Source organism: Mustela erminea, chromosome 3 (genome assembly GCF_009829155.1).
Source record: "Mustela erminea isolate mMusErm1 chromosome 3, mMusErm1.Pri, whole genome shotgun sequence".
Lineage (NCBI taxonomy): Eukaryota > Metazoa > Chordata > Mammalia > Carnivora > Mustelidae > Mustela > Mustela erminea.
This window is the reverse complement of record NC_045616.1, coordinates 116,603,786-116,622,307: the sequence shown is the minus strand read 5'-3', so window position 1 is coordinate 116,622,307 and position 18,522 is coordinate 116,603,786. Positions and strand designations below refer to the sequence as shown.

The 18,522-nt window shown below is 41.4% G+C and overlaps 1 protein-coding gene across 1 annotated transcript in view; it reads left to right on the top strand.

The window, feature by feature from the left end:
• The first annotated feature begins 788 nt into the window (after positions 1-788).
• The window catches only part of ITK (IL2 inducible T cell kinase), a 68,533-nt gene continuing 50,799 nt past the window's right edge, over positions 789-18,522 (top strand). Inside the window, exon 1 of the mRNA XM_032337189.1 lies at positions 789-1,113. Within this exon, the coding sequence (XP_032193080.1) occupies positions 976-1,113 (138 nt within the window). The 5' untranslated portion in view covers positions 789-975. The remainder of the gene's footprint in view (positions 1,114-18,522) is intronic.

Genomic DNA, 18,522 nt, shown 5'->3' with positions numbered 1-18,522 from the left:
GAGCTCTTGACAATTTGCCTAGAGTCTCCCAGCTAATTAGATGGTGGAGCCAGAATTCAAACTGTGGTAGAGAGAGTAACGGATCCCCTGAAGATGTCGATGCCCAATCTCTGGAACCTGTGAATGTGTTAGGTTACATGGCAAAGAGGAATTAAGGTAGAAGATGGAATTAAGGTTGCAGTTAACTGACCTTAAAATAGGGTGATTATTTTAGATTATCTTGGCAGACTCAGGGGTAAGCACCAGGGTCCTTAAATTTGGAAGAGGAAGACAGAATTGCTTATGGTGGTATAAGGTGAGAGAACTTGACCAGTCATTGTTGGCTTTGAAGATGGAGGAAGAGATCCACGAGCCAAGGAATACGGGTGGTCCTAGAAGCGGAAGGGGCAAGGAAACAAATTCTACCCTAAAGATCCTCCAGAAAGGATCACAGGCCTGCTGAAACCTGGATTTTAGCCTGATGAGACTCATTTTGGACTTCTGAACTACAGAATTGTAAGATAATACATTGTGAACCACTGAATTTGTGATCATTTGTTACAGCAGCAGAAGGAAGCTAACACACAGCCTATCCCCATTGGCTCCACAGCCCACCCCGCCTGCAAGAATGCCTTAACCGTCAGCCGGGCTAAACCAAGGACTGTAAAGCTTAAACTCAAATGCTTCCTACCACTTCGAGTCTAAGATTCTTCAAATATCATTTCCAAACCGAACAGCAAAGGGTGTGTATAGTTTTTACATATGCCTTTTAGTTTTGTGAATTTTGAAAGGATGTGGTTATAGGCTTTGACATCAGAGGAGAAGCTCCACAGTGTTGACTGAACACTGATGAAAAGATAACACTGGAGGCAAGGGGCCTTTCACAGCTCTCGGAAAATCAACCGCCTCCCCAGCGCGTTCCTCGTGCCAGAGCCGTTTCCAGTGGAGGTGCCACGGGGTGATGCCCATGGTGCCTCCCTTCCAAAGACTTGGATCATGAACAACTTTATCCTCCTGGAAGAACAGCTCATCAAGAAATCACAACAAAAGAGAAGAACTTCTCCCTCAAACTTTAAAGTCCGTTTCTTTGTTTTAACCAAAACCAGCCTGGCATACTTTGAGAATCGTCAAGGGGTATGTGAGCACTTTGTCTTGTCTTTTTTTAAACAGTATTTTTTTTTTTAATTTAGAGTGGGCTGAATTATGAAGATATACATGGAATAAAATCAAGCCAAAGGGGCTACAGACATGCTTGCTAAATAACAGCCTAAAAAGTACAGTAAGAGTCATCAGAAGAGAAGGTGGAAAAATGTTCAGAGGTGGGGGGGGGGGGGTTATATTAAGGTGACTTTAGCTCTAACATCTGCAAAAGAATAAGTTTAATATTCATTTGTGGTTTTTTCCTGCAAGTTTAATTATAAGATTATAATATTTTATGTGACAAATGTTATGATTGGATAGAATTTGAATTTCACCTGAAGTATACTAGATTTTATGGGACATAGATTAGTAAAATATTAGCATTTAATGGGACCTAAGGGATGATCTCACTCAGCTTCCTTAATTTAAAGTTGAGGAAACTGATACTTGCAATGGTTAAGTGATAAGTTTAGTGTAATGTTTTTATTAATTTAATTCTATTTGTCCCAATGGTCATTACTCACTTACTATATTGGAATAATATTCCCCAGGCATTTAATTATCTAACATTTACAAGATCCAATGGTAAATTTTTTTATCCCTTGGAAAACTTCACAGGAGACAGGGGCTGTCACGATATTGTGCAGTATAGACCAGTGGTTCTTAGTCAGAAGATTATAGCTACTTAGCATCTTTATGTGCCTAGAGATATTCTTATATTCCACATTAGTGATATTGTTATGATTGCTCGTGTTGCTTTGTTATCACTGATGATAATACTGTTATTAGACCAAACTCTACTCTCTAGGTGACTGAGCCTAGAGAGCCTTAGCAAATAAATGCCTGTATCTTTTTGCACCAGATTCTTTCTTTCCAACATGAAAGATCTGAAAATACTACCTATAACAGTCCTTTGTTCTTTAAACAATTCTAGCGCCTGTTAAGCCCTTCTCAGCCAGTTTACAAAGCATGTGTGTGACTTTTAACTCTATCATTGTATTATTTTTTCCCCATCATTAGGGAGGGAAGGCAGCGTTTTCACTGATATTTTCCTGCAGGGGAAATAACATTAGGGGCTTGGTGGAGACTTAGAGACAAAGGCATCCCCATTCCTTGCTGGGATCTGATTTCATAGGTATAGACATGAATTTGGAATCTTTTGAGAGCCAGGCTTGGATGTGTGCAGTGAAATGGAGCCTCGAAGGATGCCAGACTGGGTAAGGAAACTATGGATGCCACAGCTGAAATCAGACTGCTGCTTCTGTAGAGGCTCAGGCACGCTCATCTTCAGCGGATTCGCATTGGTAACGGTCAATAATCAATCGGAAGGCATATGAGATTACTTACCGGTCAATAATCAATCGGAAGGCATATGGGATTACTTACCGTCAGGGCCCCCTTGCTAGATACTCAGTACATATTTATTGACTAAGTTAACATTGGGCTAACAGTCAACTCGGAGGATTCATCATACACAACTGAAAAACCACATGGCATCAGTCAATTTTCTCTCTTACTGTGACATTAGAACTTCTTGTTTCATACTGAAAGAGCAGTCATTTCTTTTAATTATTTTTCCAGAGCCCATTTTTCAGCTTTCTCCAATTTGTTTTCCTGACATTTGTTTTCCAGGCATTGTCAGCTTTGGTTAGTGCTGATTATTTTTGAGCAGCTTTGCTGTTTGTGGGCTGTTTGGTGGTGAATTCAGTACAATATTATTTGCAAATAATCACACAACCAAATGGTCTTGATTCTGAATTTTGTCAGTTATAATTTGCATATAGGCAATGGTGTAAAATCATTGCCTTATTCATTTATATTTTTAAGATTTTATTTATTAGAGAGAGAGAGAGAGAAAGAAAGTGCACAAGCAGGGGGAGGGGCAGAGGGAGACTCCCCACTGAGCAGGGAGCCCTATATGGGCTCAATCCCAGGACACTGGGATCATGACCTGAGTCAAAGGCAGACACTTAACTAGACTGAGCCACCCAGGTGCCCTTCACTTATTCTTTAGTTATTATAAAAAAAATTCCAGAACACTTAATTCTGGGGAACCATAAGCTGTAGTTCCTGACATTTCCATATGGGATATAACAGATATATCATGTACAAACATCAATTTTTTTTGTTTTCTAATGCCTGTGGTTTATATTCATATACAACATTGGTAAAAGCATTTCTTCAAATATTATAAAAATCCATTAGAAATTTTTCCAAGGTCATTGAGAAAGTCAGGTATGTGAGCTATTACTATTCATGCTCTATGTATGTTCCGTTGTTTAGGGCCATTGATTTGCACACAAGTGTGCACCTATACAAAACAATAGCATAACACTTGTGGGAAGAAATGATTTTAAAAAGATTAAAGCCATAGTCCTACCATCTGTAAAGTAGGTGTGATAATAGTATTCACTTCGTGAGAATATGGTAAAGATTACCAGATAGAATGCATTTAGACTGAACTACTTGAAATGACTACTCAGTAGATCAAAAAAGGAGAGAGATTAGCAGTTTCATAGAGTTCAACTTAATAGATGAAGTACTTAGCATAAGCCCAGCTACTTAGTAAAAATTAGCCATTATTTGTATCATCATCGTGTCTCTGAAGGAGCAAGCAGCGTGGCACAACGCATTCACTTTCAAATGAAGGAAAACATCAAAGTAGTCTTCAAAGTCAGGCTAACATCGGGGGCCTGGATTCTTTCTACTCGGTGACTAAACGCAAGTCTGCGGGGAGAGATACGTATGCACAATGAAATGCAGGATGCTGAGCCAACTATCGGCCCTCTCGAGGTCACCGCTTCTTTTTCACTCTTCTTATCTGTAAAATGCTGTTCCTTGCAGTTTAAAAATAATCCCACCTTTTCAGAAAAAAGAAGTCTGTCATTCTGCAAATGCAGTAAGTCTTTTTCCAACTCTAAATACCATTTTCTAACCTTAAATATCCATGTTCATACTGATGGAGCCTCTTACTTTAACACGGATTTGGGTCCGGGTAGTAAAATGTGCGGGTGTCCTCAGTGGAGCCGGGAAGGGCCTTTGCCCTGATGCAGGGGGCCAGAAGGAAGCCTGGAGTTGGCAGGTCATGGCTCACTGGCCGGTGTGCTTGCAGACAGCTCCCCGTGCCTGCCAATTTCCTTGCAGAGTGGCCCGTGATGCCTGGCATTCTTTAGCAGAGGACAGTGAGATCTGGGCCCTGTGGTGTGTGGGTAGAGGTTTAAAACTGCTGTGCTGGCCATGGCAGTGGGGAGCCTCAGGGAGCCCCCATCCATAGTGTTGGCGGATTTCTCATGTCAATACTCCCGTCATGGCCCATTTCAAACTGCCGTTGTGATGTCTCCTGGCTCCCAAAATTCCTCAAAATTTAACCATCAGCCATCACGAGCCACAGCAAGCCAACTCCAACACACCACTGGGCCGCTTTACAAACAATGTCAGAGAGGGGGTCGCCAGCTGGGCAACGTGCCGGGCTGCACATGAGTGAGAACAGACCCTTTCCAGGCGTCAGAGAGAAATGGAGGGCCTTGGGTCCTTCCAGTAAGTGCAGAATGGAGGAGGCAGCATAGATGGAGACAAGCAGCAACTGGTGAGGCCAGTAGAGCCAGCTAGCACTGGGTTCAAATTCCGGCTCTATCAGCTTCTGGATGTGGCTCTCAGGCAAGGTATTTAGCCTCTTTAAGCCTCTGTTCGCTCTTTGTGAAGTGAGGACCCCGATCCTACCTACCTCAGGTGATGCTGAGTATTTCATGAGAAAGGCACGTGAAAAGCTGGACCCTATGGGTAGCACCTCCATCTTCGGAAGGACTCTCAGGAGAACTGCAAAGGTTTCCCTGTTTTAATGTCTCTGCACCTTCAAGATTAAGCCTGTGCTGCTCACAAGCGTGTGGGAACCATTCCATGTATGTGGGGCAGGATACACAGTCAAGGCCACCGTGCTAGTGAGTGTCTGGTCATGGGTCTCCACTCCGCACGGGCTCTTCCCGTGAGCCTGCAGTCCGATCTAGCAGTAGAAACATCTCCAGGAACATGCATCTTTCTTAAAGATCGTCCCCTTCCCTTGCTTTTTCCTTGCTTTCCTTGCACGTCAAAAACATAGTTTCTGGTGTCACGTAACACTGGGTCAAAGACTTCCCCACTAATAAGCCACAGTTTTGAGTAAGTTGCTTAAGGCTGCATGACTCTGCGTAAAGCTATTTACATTTTTTGTAATGATTAAACATTTCGTCTTCATCTTGTTTCTTTTAGTGAGAAGGAGGTTACCATTATTTCAATAATCATAGTAGCTAATATTTACTGAACACTTACTAGGTGTCAGTCACTGTGCGAAATGTGGATTATTTCATCTAACCCTTACCACCATCCTCTAAATTTGGAAGTAGTAGTATCTTAATTTACAGAGCAGATAACCGAGGCAAAGAAAATTTCAATAACTTGTGCTGAAAGAATTTAAATAACTGCCACGTGTCTCTAAGGTCTACACAGCCCCCCGCCCTCTGTAAATGGTACTTATTACTATTAGCAGTAGTGACCCAGGGCAGTTGGGACCTCCTCCGGGTCACTGCAGCACGCACAATGTCTTCTTGCTCTGAAGTCCTCAGTGGAGAGGGCAGTCCAGAAGATCAGCAAGCCAGGGCAAGGGATTTCTGCAGTAAAGCATGTCGTCAGCTCTATCATTTCCACCCATAATTCAGGACAAATCTTTGTCTTCATTGCTTCAGGGAGCCCCACTATGTGTTCAAAAAGAAATGAGAGCCATGGCCAGCTTGGTCTCCTAAAGTTCCTCTAGAATCTTCTCTCCATTTTCTATGGTCACTTTCCCCATAAAAGCTGCTAGCTGCTCTCACCTGGGACTGCTACCACCTCCCAATGGTCTCCCTGTGCCCACTCTGCCCCAGGCCCCCACAACCCTATGCCCCACACAGCAGCCAGCATGGCACATGGTGACTGTGATCATGGCCTGATGATTCTTACTAGAAGCGGACATGTCCCTGTAGCGCTTCTCCCCTTAGACCTAGAGCAGACACCAGAATCTATCACAGGCCGTCCTCCGTAACATCTCATGTCTCCTTTTCTTCCATCTATCTGGGGTCCAACTACATTAGATTTCCTCCAATGTTAAGGCCCGCATTTTGAATGTCATTTGCTTGGGAAGCCTTCCCTGATTTCTCTGGACTAGGTCATCTGCTCCTGTTATCCTATGCTTAGCCATACCTATCCTCTCTTCAGAACATGTCCAGAATTGCAATTACCCATTTATTAAAGTGATAATTGTGCTAATGTCATCATTCCCCCACACTCCTGTAGATTATAAGCATTACGAGGGCCAGCACCCAGTTTGGTAAAGAGGGCTTCACCAGTGTCTATAACAGCGCCTAGCAAATACTACTCATCATTCATTATTCGTGGAAGGAAGAAAAGGAGAGAAAGGGCAAGGACAGGAGGGGTAGATACCATGGGAAAGGTTAGAGTTACACAAATGAACTCCTAGAAGAATAAGGTTCAATTCCAAAAAGCAGAGAACAAAGTAAGTTATCTAGGACTTCAAAGGGAAGAGTTCTGGTGTAGGAGTAAGTAAACAAGGCTCCCTGGAGGTAGAAGTTCATGGCCCAGCTTTGAAAGAGGAAGAAGAAGCTTCAGGAGGTTGGAATATTAAGAGTTGGGTCAGAGAGGCACCTGTAGGAACCAGCAGGTGGGCCAGCCCTCCTCCCCTACCTCTTTTTAGGAGAACAAAGCATTCTGTTCTCTTTGTTCCTCCTCACTGTCTTACCCTTCCTTCCCCTCTACAGCTAAACTCTTTGCTGATAATATTCTTTTATATATATATATTTTTTTTTAAGATTTTATTTATTTATTTGACAGAGAGAGATCACAAGTAGGCAGAGAGGCAGGCAGAGAGAGAGAGAGGAGGAAGCAGGCTCCCTGCTGAGCAGAGAGCCCGATGCGGGACTCGATCCCAGGACCCTGAGATCATGACCTGAGCCGAAGGCAGCGGCTTAACCCACTGAGCCACCCAGGCGCCCGTTTGCTGATAATATTCTTAAAGCTACCTGAGCATTTTTGTTTGCAGCTTTCATCAGCCACAGTCTCTCCCGCTCATTCCTATGTGACTGAGTTGCCTTCTGGCTGGGACTTTGCTGACACTTGAGGCTCCATACAATTTATTATCCATGCAATATCTACAATGAACTTTTAAAGTGACAAATCAGGACTTACTCCAGATTTTAAAGCCTCCCATGGCTGTTTAGAGTATTTAAGTAAATCTTCAGCTATAGCCTACAAGACTCTTCATCCGGGGGTCCCTACATGCCTTTCCAATTTCATTTCACACCACACTCTCTTGATCCACCAGGCTTCTACCACATCTGCCTTCTTTCTGAGCCTTGGACACTCCAAGCTCATGCTCCCCCTAGGGCCTTTGGACATGGCCAGAACTAGGGTAAGGCAAGTGGGAGGTACACCTGGGGGACCTCAGTCTGTGGGGTATGCAAGTGCAGGGTTTTGCATTCATTTTTCCTGTGATCAGGAGCACCCCCAGGCTTTTGGCAGGGCTGGTGCTTGATTCTTTCTGTCTGTTTAAATATTTTCTTTTGTTTTGTTTCTTTTCTAAGTACACAGATACTTCAATACATCAGCATCTCCATATAGTAATTGTTTATTGATGTGCTTCCCTGTTTATTTTCTGTCTGTGTATCCCCTGGAGAACCTTACTCATCACAGCATCACCAACACCTAGAACAGTGCAGGGCGCACAGAAAGGGGCCAGTAAACACCCAGGGAGTGAACAAAGGTTACAAAAGTCAAATTGAATTCAGAAGAGCATCTGGGAGCTAAAAAAAAAAAAATGGGGCCTTGTTCATTGAGGCCAAGGGAAGTAAGGATCCAAAGCAAAGTACTTTGTAAGTCAGGCCACTCAAGGCCAAAAACGTGTGCAGTTTCAGCGTCTGCCTTAATGGATCTTCTTTGTGAATTGATTTTGCCTTTGTGACATGATGTTGATTTTTAAGGAGAAAGCCAGTACATAGAGAGTTTTTGTTTTGGAGGCAAATACTCCCACATTAAAATTAAATTTGATTCCTACTGCACAGGGACTAGTGTATCTGTCAACCAGTCTTTGCAGTAAAAATAGGCCATGGAGCAATACTATAAATGTCTGGAATGTCAGTCTGGAAGAAAGGTTTAACCGGAAAGCCCAAGAGCTCAGTTTCTTGAGGTATGAGGTCCACGTAAAACAGGACGTCTTCATTTCAAACTCAGAAATGGACCCCAGAGAAAACCATTTTAAATCTCTTCTTAAGTTTTCATATATCAAAGATTAAATCTTCATCTCTCCATTTTCTTTACCAACTAGTAATAAATTCTTCTACTTCATGAGGTATTAGGCCGACTGAAAAAGTAGATCTTCCAGGATCTACTTTGTCAGTATTTTAGTTAAATAAGAACCTGATCCAATGTCTTACATTGTCAGATAATTCCTACTAATATAAAGGTATTTGTAAGCAAGCTTCTCATTATATTTTCCTTTTTTTTCATATTTAAAAAGTCACAGAAATTATACCTCTTATTATAGAAAATTCATACAGGACTTCTTCCTCCAAACTACATCTATTTGTATCAATGTTATTATTATTATTATTATTATTAAACTTAACACTTAATCAAGGAAACATTTCTTTTTTGGTATATAAACACTCATTCATTTGTTCAGCAAACATTTCTTAGCATCTGGGCTAGGTGCTAGGAGTAGAGTGGGAAATGACAGAGGAAAGGTGTCTGCCCTCACCAGCTTGCATGCTAGTGGAGAAGGCAGACAACAAGCAAGTGTATAAATACATGGGATGTATAGAGACAGTGGTAGGTTCTATGGAAAGACTAAGCGATAGCTGGGGCTGAGTTGTGAAAAAAGGTGGCCAGGGAAAGAATTTATACCCAGGCTGAGGCCTGAAGGGTGAGAAAGATCCTCTGACATGAAGAAATGGGGGAAAGCATTTCAGGCAGAGGATACTGACAGTGTAAAGAATCTGAGTTAGGAAAAGGCTTTTCCTATTTGAGGAACAGAGACTTAAACATACAGAGTTCAAGACAGGACTTCTTGCTGACATCTTATAGCATCCCTCTTCTGGGGATACTTTGTCTGGAGTCATCCTACTCCATGTTTTGGTGGAAAGGTGCTTGGTGTACCAACACGGAGGACCTCAGGACCTGCACTGAGCTCAAGCTGCCATTAGCAGCAAAGACTGAGGACAGGTTAGAATCAGGTTCGATCCACGTTGATTAATCACAAGAGGCACAGCAGCAAATGTTCATATCCCCACACTATTTTTAAAAATTAATAAAATTACACTCAAGAGTTTTATGTGACTCTTTTGTCTAAAGACATCAATTTACAGTCTCTGTGGAAATGAGCATTGCTCTTGTGAGGACATCAATTTTAAGTTATAATCATAATGCATGACAATTTTGTATTGTACTTTCTTCATTTGTTCTTTTATAGAGACATTTCTACGTATCTATGTAGTCTCCAAAGTAATCATTTCCTCACACGTATGATTTTTGTCGTGATCAAATTAGTTCACTTTGGAGATATATTTATCTATTCCATACACCTGAATAAATTGATGAACTTATCCTCTATTCTTTGACATTCAGGTTGTTTTGAGGTATGGTGAGAATACTAAAAAATAGTATTAAATCTAACATAAAACTTTCTCCTTTTTAAAATAAGCTCTTCATGATCTAGTACTGTGTATGGGATAACTGTGTCATAGGGTAAGATATTTTATGGCCTCTATTGTTTGCTGCTATATCATCTTACAGAAATTAAAGCAATGCATGGGGCCACAAGAAGTTACCAAAACCGTTAGAGAAGACTATGCTTCTAAGAAGGAACCCACGAAAATGAAAGAATCCCATTGTTGTGGTGTTTTCAAGTGCGCTATTTTTATAGGCTTTGAATGTGATGGTGAGAGAGAGGGAAGATACATAATTTTTTTTAAGATTTTATTTATTTATTTGACAGACAGAGATCACAAGTAGGCAGAGAGAGAGAGAGAGAGAGAGAGGAGGAAGCAGGCTCCCTGCCAAGCAGAGAGCCCAATGTGGGACTCCATCCCAGGACCCTGAGATCATGACCTGAGCTGAAGGCAGAGGCTTAACCCACTGAGCCACCCTGTTGCCCCCATAATATTTTATACATGGATAAGATGATTTGATTTAAAGTCAGTCTTACATATGTGTAGATAAACCCACCCACCTGTGGAGCAGAATTTAAGGAGTGTCAAAAAGCTTCCTCCTCTGCCAAAGATCCCCATTTTGTTGATGAGAAAGGAGAGGCTTAGAAAGGCTATGTTTTCCTAGGCCACACATCTGGGACAAATACTGAAAGCTGTATTAAATGTTCATCAGTGGGTATTTTCAAATCTAAGCTTGTCTGGACTTAGACATCGTGTAATAGAAACCATGGCGTCTGAGAAGAGAGAGCTGGGGCAAAGATTTCACTGGTGAGTTTCCACCTCTGTGTAATGGAGGTTCTGAGCGGGGACACCCGGGCTTACCTGAAGGACAGCACAGCATTATCACCACCAACAGTAGCCTGCATCACCGCAAGCAGAGGGCTGAACAAATTCCTACGACTTTCCTCTAGTAATCCTCACAATTCCCTGAAGAAGATGAAAGTAATATTCTGTCTTAGAGAGAAAGCAACTGAGACACAGAGAAGTTAAGAAATTCACCCAAGGTCACAGTTGTGGTAATAAGTGTAAAAGCAGCCTCTCGCCTTGGGCTAGCGTAATTCCCTCTGCTCTGACCCCACTAACTCGTGCTCTTCTTCTTCTTCTTTTTTTTTTTTTAAAGATTGTATTTATTTATTTGACAGAAAGAGATCACAAGTAGGCAGAGAAGCAGACAGAGAGAGAGAGAGAGGAGGAAGCAGGCTCCCTGCTGAGCAGAGAGCCCGATGCGGGGCTTGATCCCAGGACCCTGAGATCATGACCTGAGCCAAAGGCAGTGGCTTAACCCACTGAGCCACCCAGGCACCCCAACACATGCTCTTATGATACCACTTTGGTCACCCAAGTGGAATCTCCTTCTGTGAGAATTCTCTGCAAAACTGACGCAAGCACCTTGGCCATTCTATTTCTCACCGTGAGTCTGTGAAGTCGCCAGTCTTCTGTGAATTTGCAGAGTGTGCTTCGGTGGTCCTGGCCTCTGCGGGCTGACCGGAACACACTCACGAACTTGTAAACCTGATGCTCTGCTCCCGGGGTGACCTCTGCCAGGGAAAGGTGCCATATCAGCCTCAGCACTGTTGAGTTTACCAGACTAGCTAATCACCATAATGGCTACCACTTATTGGGCACTTTCTTTGGATAACATTCTGGGACTGCATACCCAGAGTGGTAATAGAAAAAGGACCAACAAATAGGGGTACAAGCCAGCGGCCCAAAAAGCCAGACTGAAGGCCCTCACACCAAATGCAACCCCTCTTCACAGCCTGTACTATGGCCAAGCGCATGTACAGCGATCCAATTACATGTTTCCCAAAGTGGGGTACCATGAGGTGCACATTAGATGGTACATGAATAAATCTGATTTTGACTTCGTTTTTTTTTTTTTAAGATTTTATTTATTTATTTGACAGAGAGATTGCAAGTAGGCAGAGAGGCAGGCAGAGAGTTGGGGGGGGCGGGGAGCAGGCTGTCCGCTGAGCAGAAAGCCCAATGTGCGGCTCGATCCCAGGACCCTGAGACCATGACCCAAGCTGAAGGCAGAGGCTTTAACCCACTGAGCCATCCAGGCGCCCCGACATAGTTTTAATAGTTATATATTTATTACAATTTACTTTAGAAAAGAGTATTTTTGTATGTATGGCGGTGCTTTAAAAATTCCTTTTAGAATAAATTTGTTGAGGTGAAAAATCAGTCCATTTAAATAACAGCACTAAGTATATGGGACCAGTTGGTGGAACCACATAATGGTGGAGATTTCGTGGGTACGTTGTAAACTGAAGACTGGACACTGAATCCGTGGAATAGCAACATGAATCATCTTTCAAGATTCTTTGCTTTTAAGTAACAGACACTTAGTCTGCTCAGAGAGGGAAGTGTGACATCCCCCTGGACATGGAAAGACACAGATGTGCATCCCTAGAGGCCAGGGCACTTGGAAAGCTGAGCATGGAAAAGATCTTCTCAGTACCCACCCCCCCCGGCTTTACCTAGAAAGCCGTGAGTTGGGGGCAAGGGAGCCTGCTGCCACAAATGTCTGACCCCCAAATTTCTCTGAATTCAAGAGAAAGCTGGTAGAATTCTTGAGAGAAGTCCATTATAAATCTCAGCGAGATTAGGTCACTGCTATTCACGTTGCTTTCCTCTGTGTTGCAAATTGAAATTAGTTCACAAAACAGAACTGTCAGTGGGATGAACTCTTGCCCCCTTGCCTCTATGCCTATTGGATTTCAGGTCTCTGTATGAATAGCCCTTTTATTAGACCGTCTTCTGCAAAATACAGACTAATTTTTTTAAGAAATTCTTGAATAGATCATACATTCACATAAATTTTGTTTTGTTTTGTTTTTTATTTCTTTTTAGTGCTCCAGAATTCATTGTTTATGTACCACACCCAATGCTCCATGCAATAGCCACCACCAGGCTCACATAAATGTTTTAAAACCAGTTACAAAATGTTAGGCAAGGGCCCACTCCCACCCTTGTCCTAAGCTGTAGCACTTCATGGCCTAAAAGCAACCAGTATAATCAATTTCTTATCAATTCTTTCAATGATGCTTTATGCACCTATATGTAAATACAGATAAATATTCTCCTTTTCCTCCTTTTTATACAATGATGGCATACTCTACACACACTTCTTAGCCTTTCTTTTGGTTTGTTAGCAATACCTCTTAAAGATCAAGCCATACCTATATACAAAGAGCTTCTTCATTCTTTTTTGTGGTGGCATAATATTTCGTTGGATGGTTAAAAAGTTATCTTAATGATGGACATAGTCTGTTTTCCAATTTTTTGGTCAATGCGAATGACAAGGAACTAATAACTTTATCTGTATGTCACTTTCTATATCAATATGTCTGTAATGGGTGATTTTGCCCATCATTGGCAATGTCTGGAAAACTTTTTTAGTTGTCTTGACTGGGAAGGGGAGTGCTACTGACGTTTCTGGGCAGAGCCCAAGGTGCTAGTAAGCGTCCTACAAGGCACAGGACAAACTCACAACAAAGAATTATCCAGCTGAATGTTAATAGGGCCATCGAGGAGCCTTGGTCTATAGAAAACGTTTTCTTGAAGTGAATTGTTGTAAAAGGATATTTGCATCTGTTGTTTTATTGAACATGACCAAATTATTCTCCAGGAAGTTGTGCCAGTGAACATTCCCCAGGTCCACATGTGAGATGCATGCTTTGTTAAAACCTCACCATTACCATATGTTTTGATCTTTGCAAGTCTGACAGGTTTAAAAAACAATATCTCATTATAATTTATTTGCATTTCTGCTTTTGTAGTAAGTTTGAGCATTTTTTTTCATCTATTTTAGAGCAATTTCTATTCCTTTTGCCTGTTTTTCTATAATCTTAGTATTTTCCTTAGTAATTTGTAGAACTCTTTCTTGGCTCAATCTTTTGTGCAGACTAGTTTCAAACTACATTTTCATTGTTGAGGTATTGGTATCCACCTGCCAGTCATTCTGGAAATCTTTTCAAATCATTTCTTTTTTTTTTTTTTTAAGATTTTATTTATTTATTTGACAGAGATCACAAGTAGGCAGAGAGGCAGAGAGAGAGGAAGGGAAGCAGGCTCCCCGCTGAGCAGAGAGCCCGATGCGGGGCTTGATTCCACGACCCCAGGATCTTGACCAGAGCAGAAAGACAGAGGCTTTAACTCACTGAGCCACCCAGGTGCCCCTCAAATCATTTCTATTAAAACTTTATCATATGGTTCATATTCATCACTTCCTGCTACACACTTAGCCTTACCTGCTGTTCCTTCAATCAACCAATTAACAAATATTGATGGAGCATCACCTCTATGCTAGGGTTATTTTCTGAAATGCAGTGAAGTTATTAATTGATATGCTTTGACTACTAACTCTCCAGTGTTTGAAAGATATATGAAAAATATACTCTTTCAAACTCCTTAAAAATCCACATAGCCTATTCTGGAAAGAAGGAAGGTTTTGAAAGAGCAATCACAGAGCAGAGACAAAATGTGCAGGACGACTGGAGGATCAGCTTCCCCCGGCACGTAGCACTCGCTTCTTGTACTAGGTTTCTACATATCTTCTTTTCTCTCTGCTCCCTTTTGAAATCAAACCTAAGCAAACAGGCTTTTTTTTTCTTTCTTTCTTTCTTTCTTTTTTTTTTAAGGCAATGATCACTAATACCTTTAACTAACATGAATGAGGCCAGGAAATTATCCTGAATTATTGCTTCACCTCTAAGATAAATATAACCACATAAAAGTACAGAGTTGCCTTTTTAGAATCTATGGAGAAAATGGCTATCATTCAAGAAGACGGCAAGAGGACCCACCCGCCATGAACTTGAATCTCCATGGATATAGAAGAGCAGGTGACAGGTGCTTCCTCACTGCCACTTAGGACTAATGGGGTCAGGAAGCCACAAGGGCAAAAAGCTAGATCATTTTGCACACCCAGCATTTGACGTGTACCCCTCACCCCTCTCCCATAGTCATCTGCTAAGGTTGTTGTACAGTGTTTTGTTTTTAAATCTATGACTGCTTTAGAATATTATTTTCATTTTTCTGTTGAGTACATTTACATGAGCACTGCAAAAGCTTCAAATATTGCAGAAATATATAATGTACACAGGCAGGTCTACCATAATGCCACCCACAAGAGAGAGCCAGAGTTAGCAGTGTTCCTTTGCATTATTTCTTTGAGTTTTGTACATACTATTATATATTTTATTTCTTTTCCCCCAATGAGGTGATGCTCCATCTATGGCTCTAAACTTTTTTCAGTTAATGTATACATTTTTGTTCCTCTATATAAATTAATTTCTCTTTTGGCTACAAAGTAGTCATAGAACAGTTGAGCCATAAGTAATTTAACCGTTTGCCTATTGGTGAATATTTACATTTCTATAGATTTTTAGTGAAATAAATAATGCTGTTATGAAACCCTTTCCCCTACATCTTTATATATTTTAAACAAATGTTTCTATCGGATAAATCTGATAAGGGAAATCTTTTGTTCCTTCCCCTTTCTTTCTTTCTTTCTTTTAACTGTTTTTAAATACAATAAAAAATATATATGTTCACGATAAAATAGTGAAACAGTATAGAAGGATATAAGATTAAGAGCAAAGCTCTCTACTTCCTCCTCCCAAATGCAAGAACCATTCCCACAAGTGTCTGCACTTAATAGCGTCTTGTGAGAAATACATTCATAATTTTAAGAAAGGATCCCATGGAGTGCCTGGGTGGCTCAGTCATTAAGCATCTGCCTGCAGTTCGGGTCATGATTCCAGTGTCCTGGGATCAAGCCCGCATTGGGCTCCCTGCTTGGTGGGAAGCCTGCTTCTCTCTCTCCCACTCTCTCTGCTTGTATTCCCTCTCTCACTCTCTTTCTTTGTGTGTGTGTGTGTGTATGTGCCAAGTAAATAAATAAATGAATAAATCCTGGTGAAAAAAATGATCCCCAACTTCCCACTGAAAACTATATGAGAATATAGTCCATTATCTTTTCTTTTTCTTCTTTTCTTTCTTTCTCTTCTTTTTTTGAGTAAAATCCTCACTTTTTCCTCTTGGGTAGTTAGGGTGTTACTACTGACAAGATGGCTGACTTTAAGGGAGTGTTTTCCCCACAACACCACCAGCCTCATCAAAAACCACACTGTGAAAAGCTAAGGTGAGGAAAGCCAGTTGATTCTGGTTTAGCTATGACTAAAAGAAAAGAGGAAAGAAAAGAAGGCAGGTGCGGGATGGATCATAGTTTCCTGACTTTAAGTCAGCCAAGGAGCCTCAAAATCTGTCCCCTTAGCTCCAGATTCTCCCAAAACAGCAAAGTTTTGTGGACAAAGGGCCCGGTGAAGATGGATTGGGGGAAGAGAGGAGCCAGCAATAGCTAATCTCACATCGCCCCAGTGTTTTAGAAGACGCTACATTTTCCATTGAGATAATAATGATCACATCTTTCTTATTATTATTATTATTTTATGTTAGTCACCATACAGCACCCCATTAATTTCTGATGTAGTGATTGCATCTTTATTGATTATCAGGCAACCTACTGGGTGCCTTTCCGTAGCTCAGGTCACAGTGACTCTGCACGGCAGCTGTCAGCAATCTTATTACTCTTCACAAACTAAAAGAATGAGGAAGAGTGAAGAGAACTAAACCCAAAGAACTGAGATGACTAGCCCTGTGCTACTTGTCACCACAGAGATTCAAATCATGTCTTTTGCGAGTTCTGAATCTCTGCTTCCCCCATGCCCCGGCACCATGAGGTCCCCTCAGTCATCAAAGTCTTCTGTTGAGTTGGGAGACTGGGAGCGAATTTGTGGGCTACATTGAGCATGCTTTGCAGAGAGGATGAAACTAAAATCCAGGAAGAGCCCTAAGACCCACCTTAGAACTGGCATTCTGCTTTGTGTATTGGGGGGATGACCCCCCAAATCAGTCACTTAAGTTTCATTTCGCAAGATATCTGTTTTAATTTCAATTGTGTCATTGTGTGATTTCAGATTTGTACAATGTACTAAAGGCCAGAAGAGGCATTGAGCAAAATATTTGAAATGCTCTTGGTTAAAAGTATCAGCAGAAAGATTTTCCAGTCACAAAGAAACTCTGATAAAGGCAGTTTGTGGCTGCTTTTATGGTGTGATCTGGGAAAATCTGAGATGTATCACTCAGCTTTGAAAAATACTCTCTCAGCTAATGCCTGAAATTCCATTATCGAAGCTCCTTCTTGACTACAGTCTCTAATATCTGTCCTAATCCAAACTGCTCTGAAACAAGCCAAGCTTTACTCTATCAGTAAGTTAAACCCTTGGTGAATGACTATTTGGGGAAGGTTTTGACAGGCAAGTGGGAGGAAAAGCAGAAAGCAAAAGCCCTCTGAGAGCAAATGTAAGACAGTTGGGAAGACCAAGAAATAGGCCCCTTCTGGGGTTTTGGTCTGATTTTACAAATAATTTGCAAATTAAACAAATGACTCTGAAATGTCAAAATCACCAGTATCGCCAGTTAAAAATTAACATTGTGCCTCCCAAATGGTGGTTCCTGGTTACATATTTGCCCACAAGAAAATCACCCCCCAAAATGTGGACACATAAAGGCAAGAGAACAAGGTCTTATTTTATGTACAGCATTTGGAGAAGGAAAGGAAGTAATGCTCGAGTGATTGGTTTATCGTTTGAATGACTTTATTTTGTGAGTAGGTTTATGTGATTTTTTAAAGTCCTCTAAATTAGCTCAATGATTCAAGAACTATGATCATTCTCACTTAAATAAAAAAGCAAGGCAACTGAGAAATTGAGACACTTGCCTCAGATTGCACAACTGGTTGGGCAAATGCAGGTCCACCTGACCTGAAAGCCCCAATCCTCTCCCACTCTGCCTTTCCAAAGCAGAGAGCTGAAATTTGGCTGTTTTTCAGAGGGGTGGAGATACCCTCTTTCATAGGTATCAGATACCTAACTTCTCACTGGCACATCTGTTGGACTAGCCAAAGAGCCAAGGAGCCAATGTTAATATCATTCTGAGGAAGCAGAGAACTTGCTCGCCCTTTCAAATCCAGCATAAGCATTGCATGACCAAATAGAGCACAGACACATGTCTGCCAGACCATAGCTTATGGTATAGAGTATGCAACTGATTGTTCAGTGTGGAGTCTGGAGAAAGAAAATCTCCTGTGGAAAGTTGGGGCAAATGCAAGAGCCATGAAACATAGTTGTTAAGCACTCAGCCTCTAGAGTCATAGACTTGAGCTTGTACCCTGCCATTCCACTTATTAAGAGACTTGGTCTCTCTGAACTTCAAGGTCCTCACTTGCAAGATGGGACAATAATACTTTGCAGGATCATACATCAAATGGGCACTGCAGAGTGCCTGAAGTATAAGACATGCTAAAAAATACGAATCATCCTTTATCTTGGTTTTGTTCCCTGCCTTTCTCTTTGAAACTAACAGTCCAAAATTCTATTTTATATAATATATTAACATAAAAAAGAAGGGATACTTAAGCTGTGTGCACAAGCGTGGACACCAACATCTTTTTGGGTTGTGTTTGACACATGCCAGGTTACCACGGGAAAGCTATGGAATATGAAGACAGTGTAGCTTTAAACATGGCTGAGAGAAGAGACAAAAACCAAGTGAGGTTTTGTGACTTGTACCCAAGTGATGCAGATGGAATGACAAGTAAGAATGA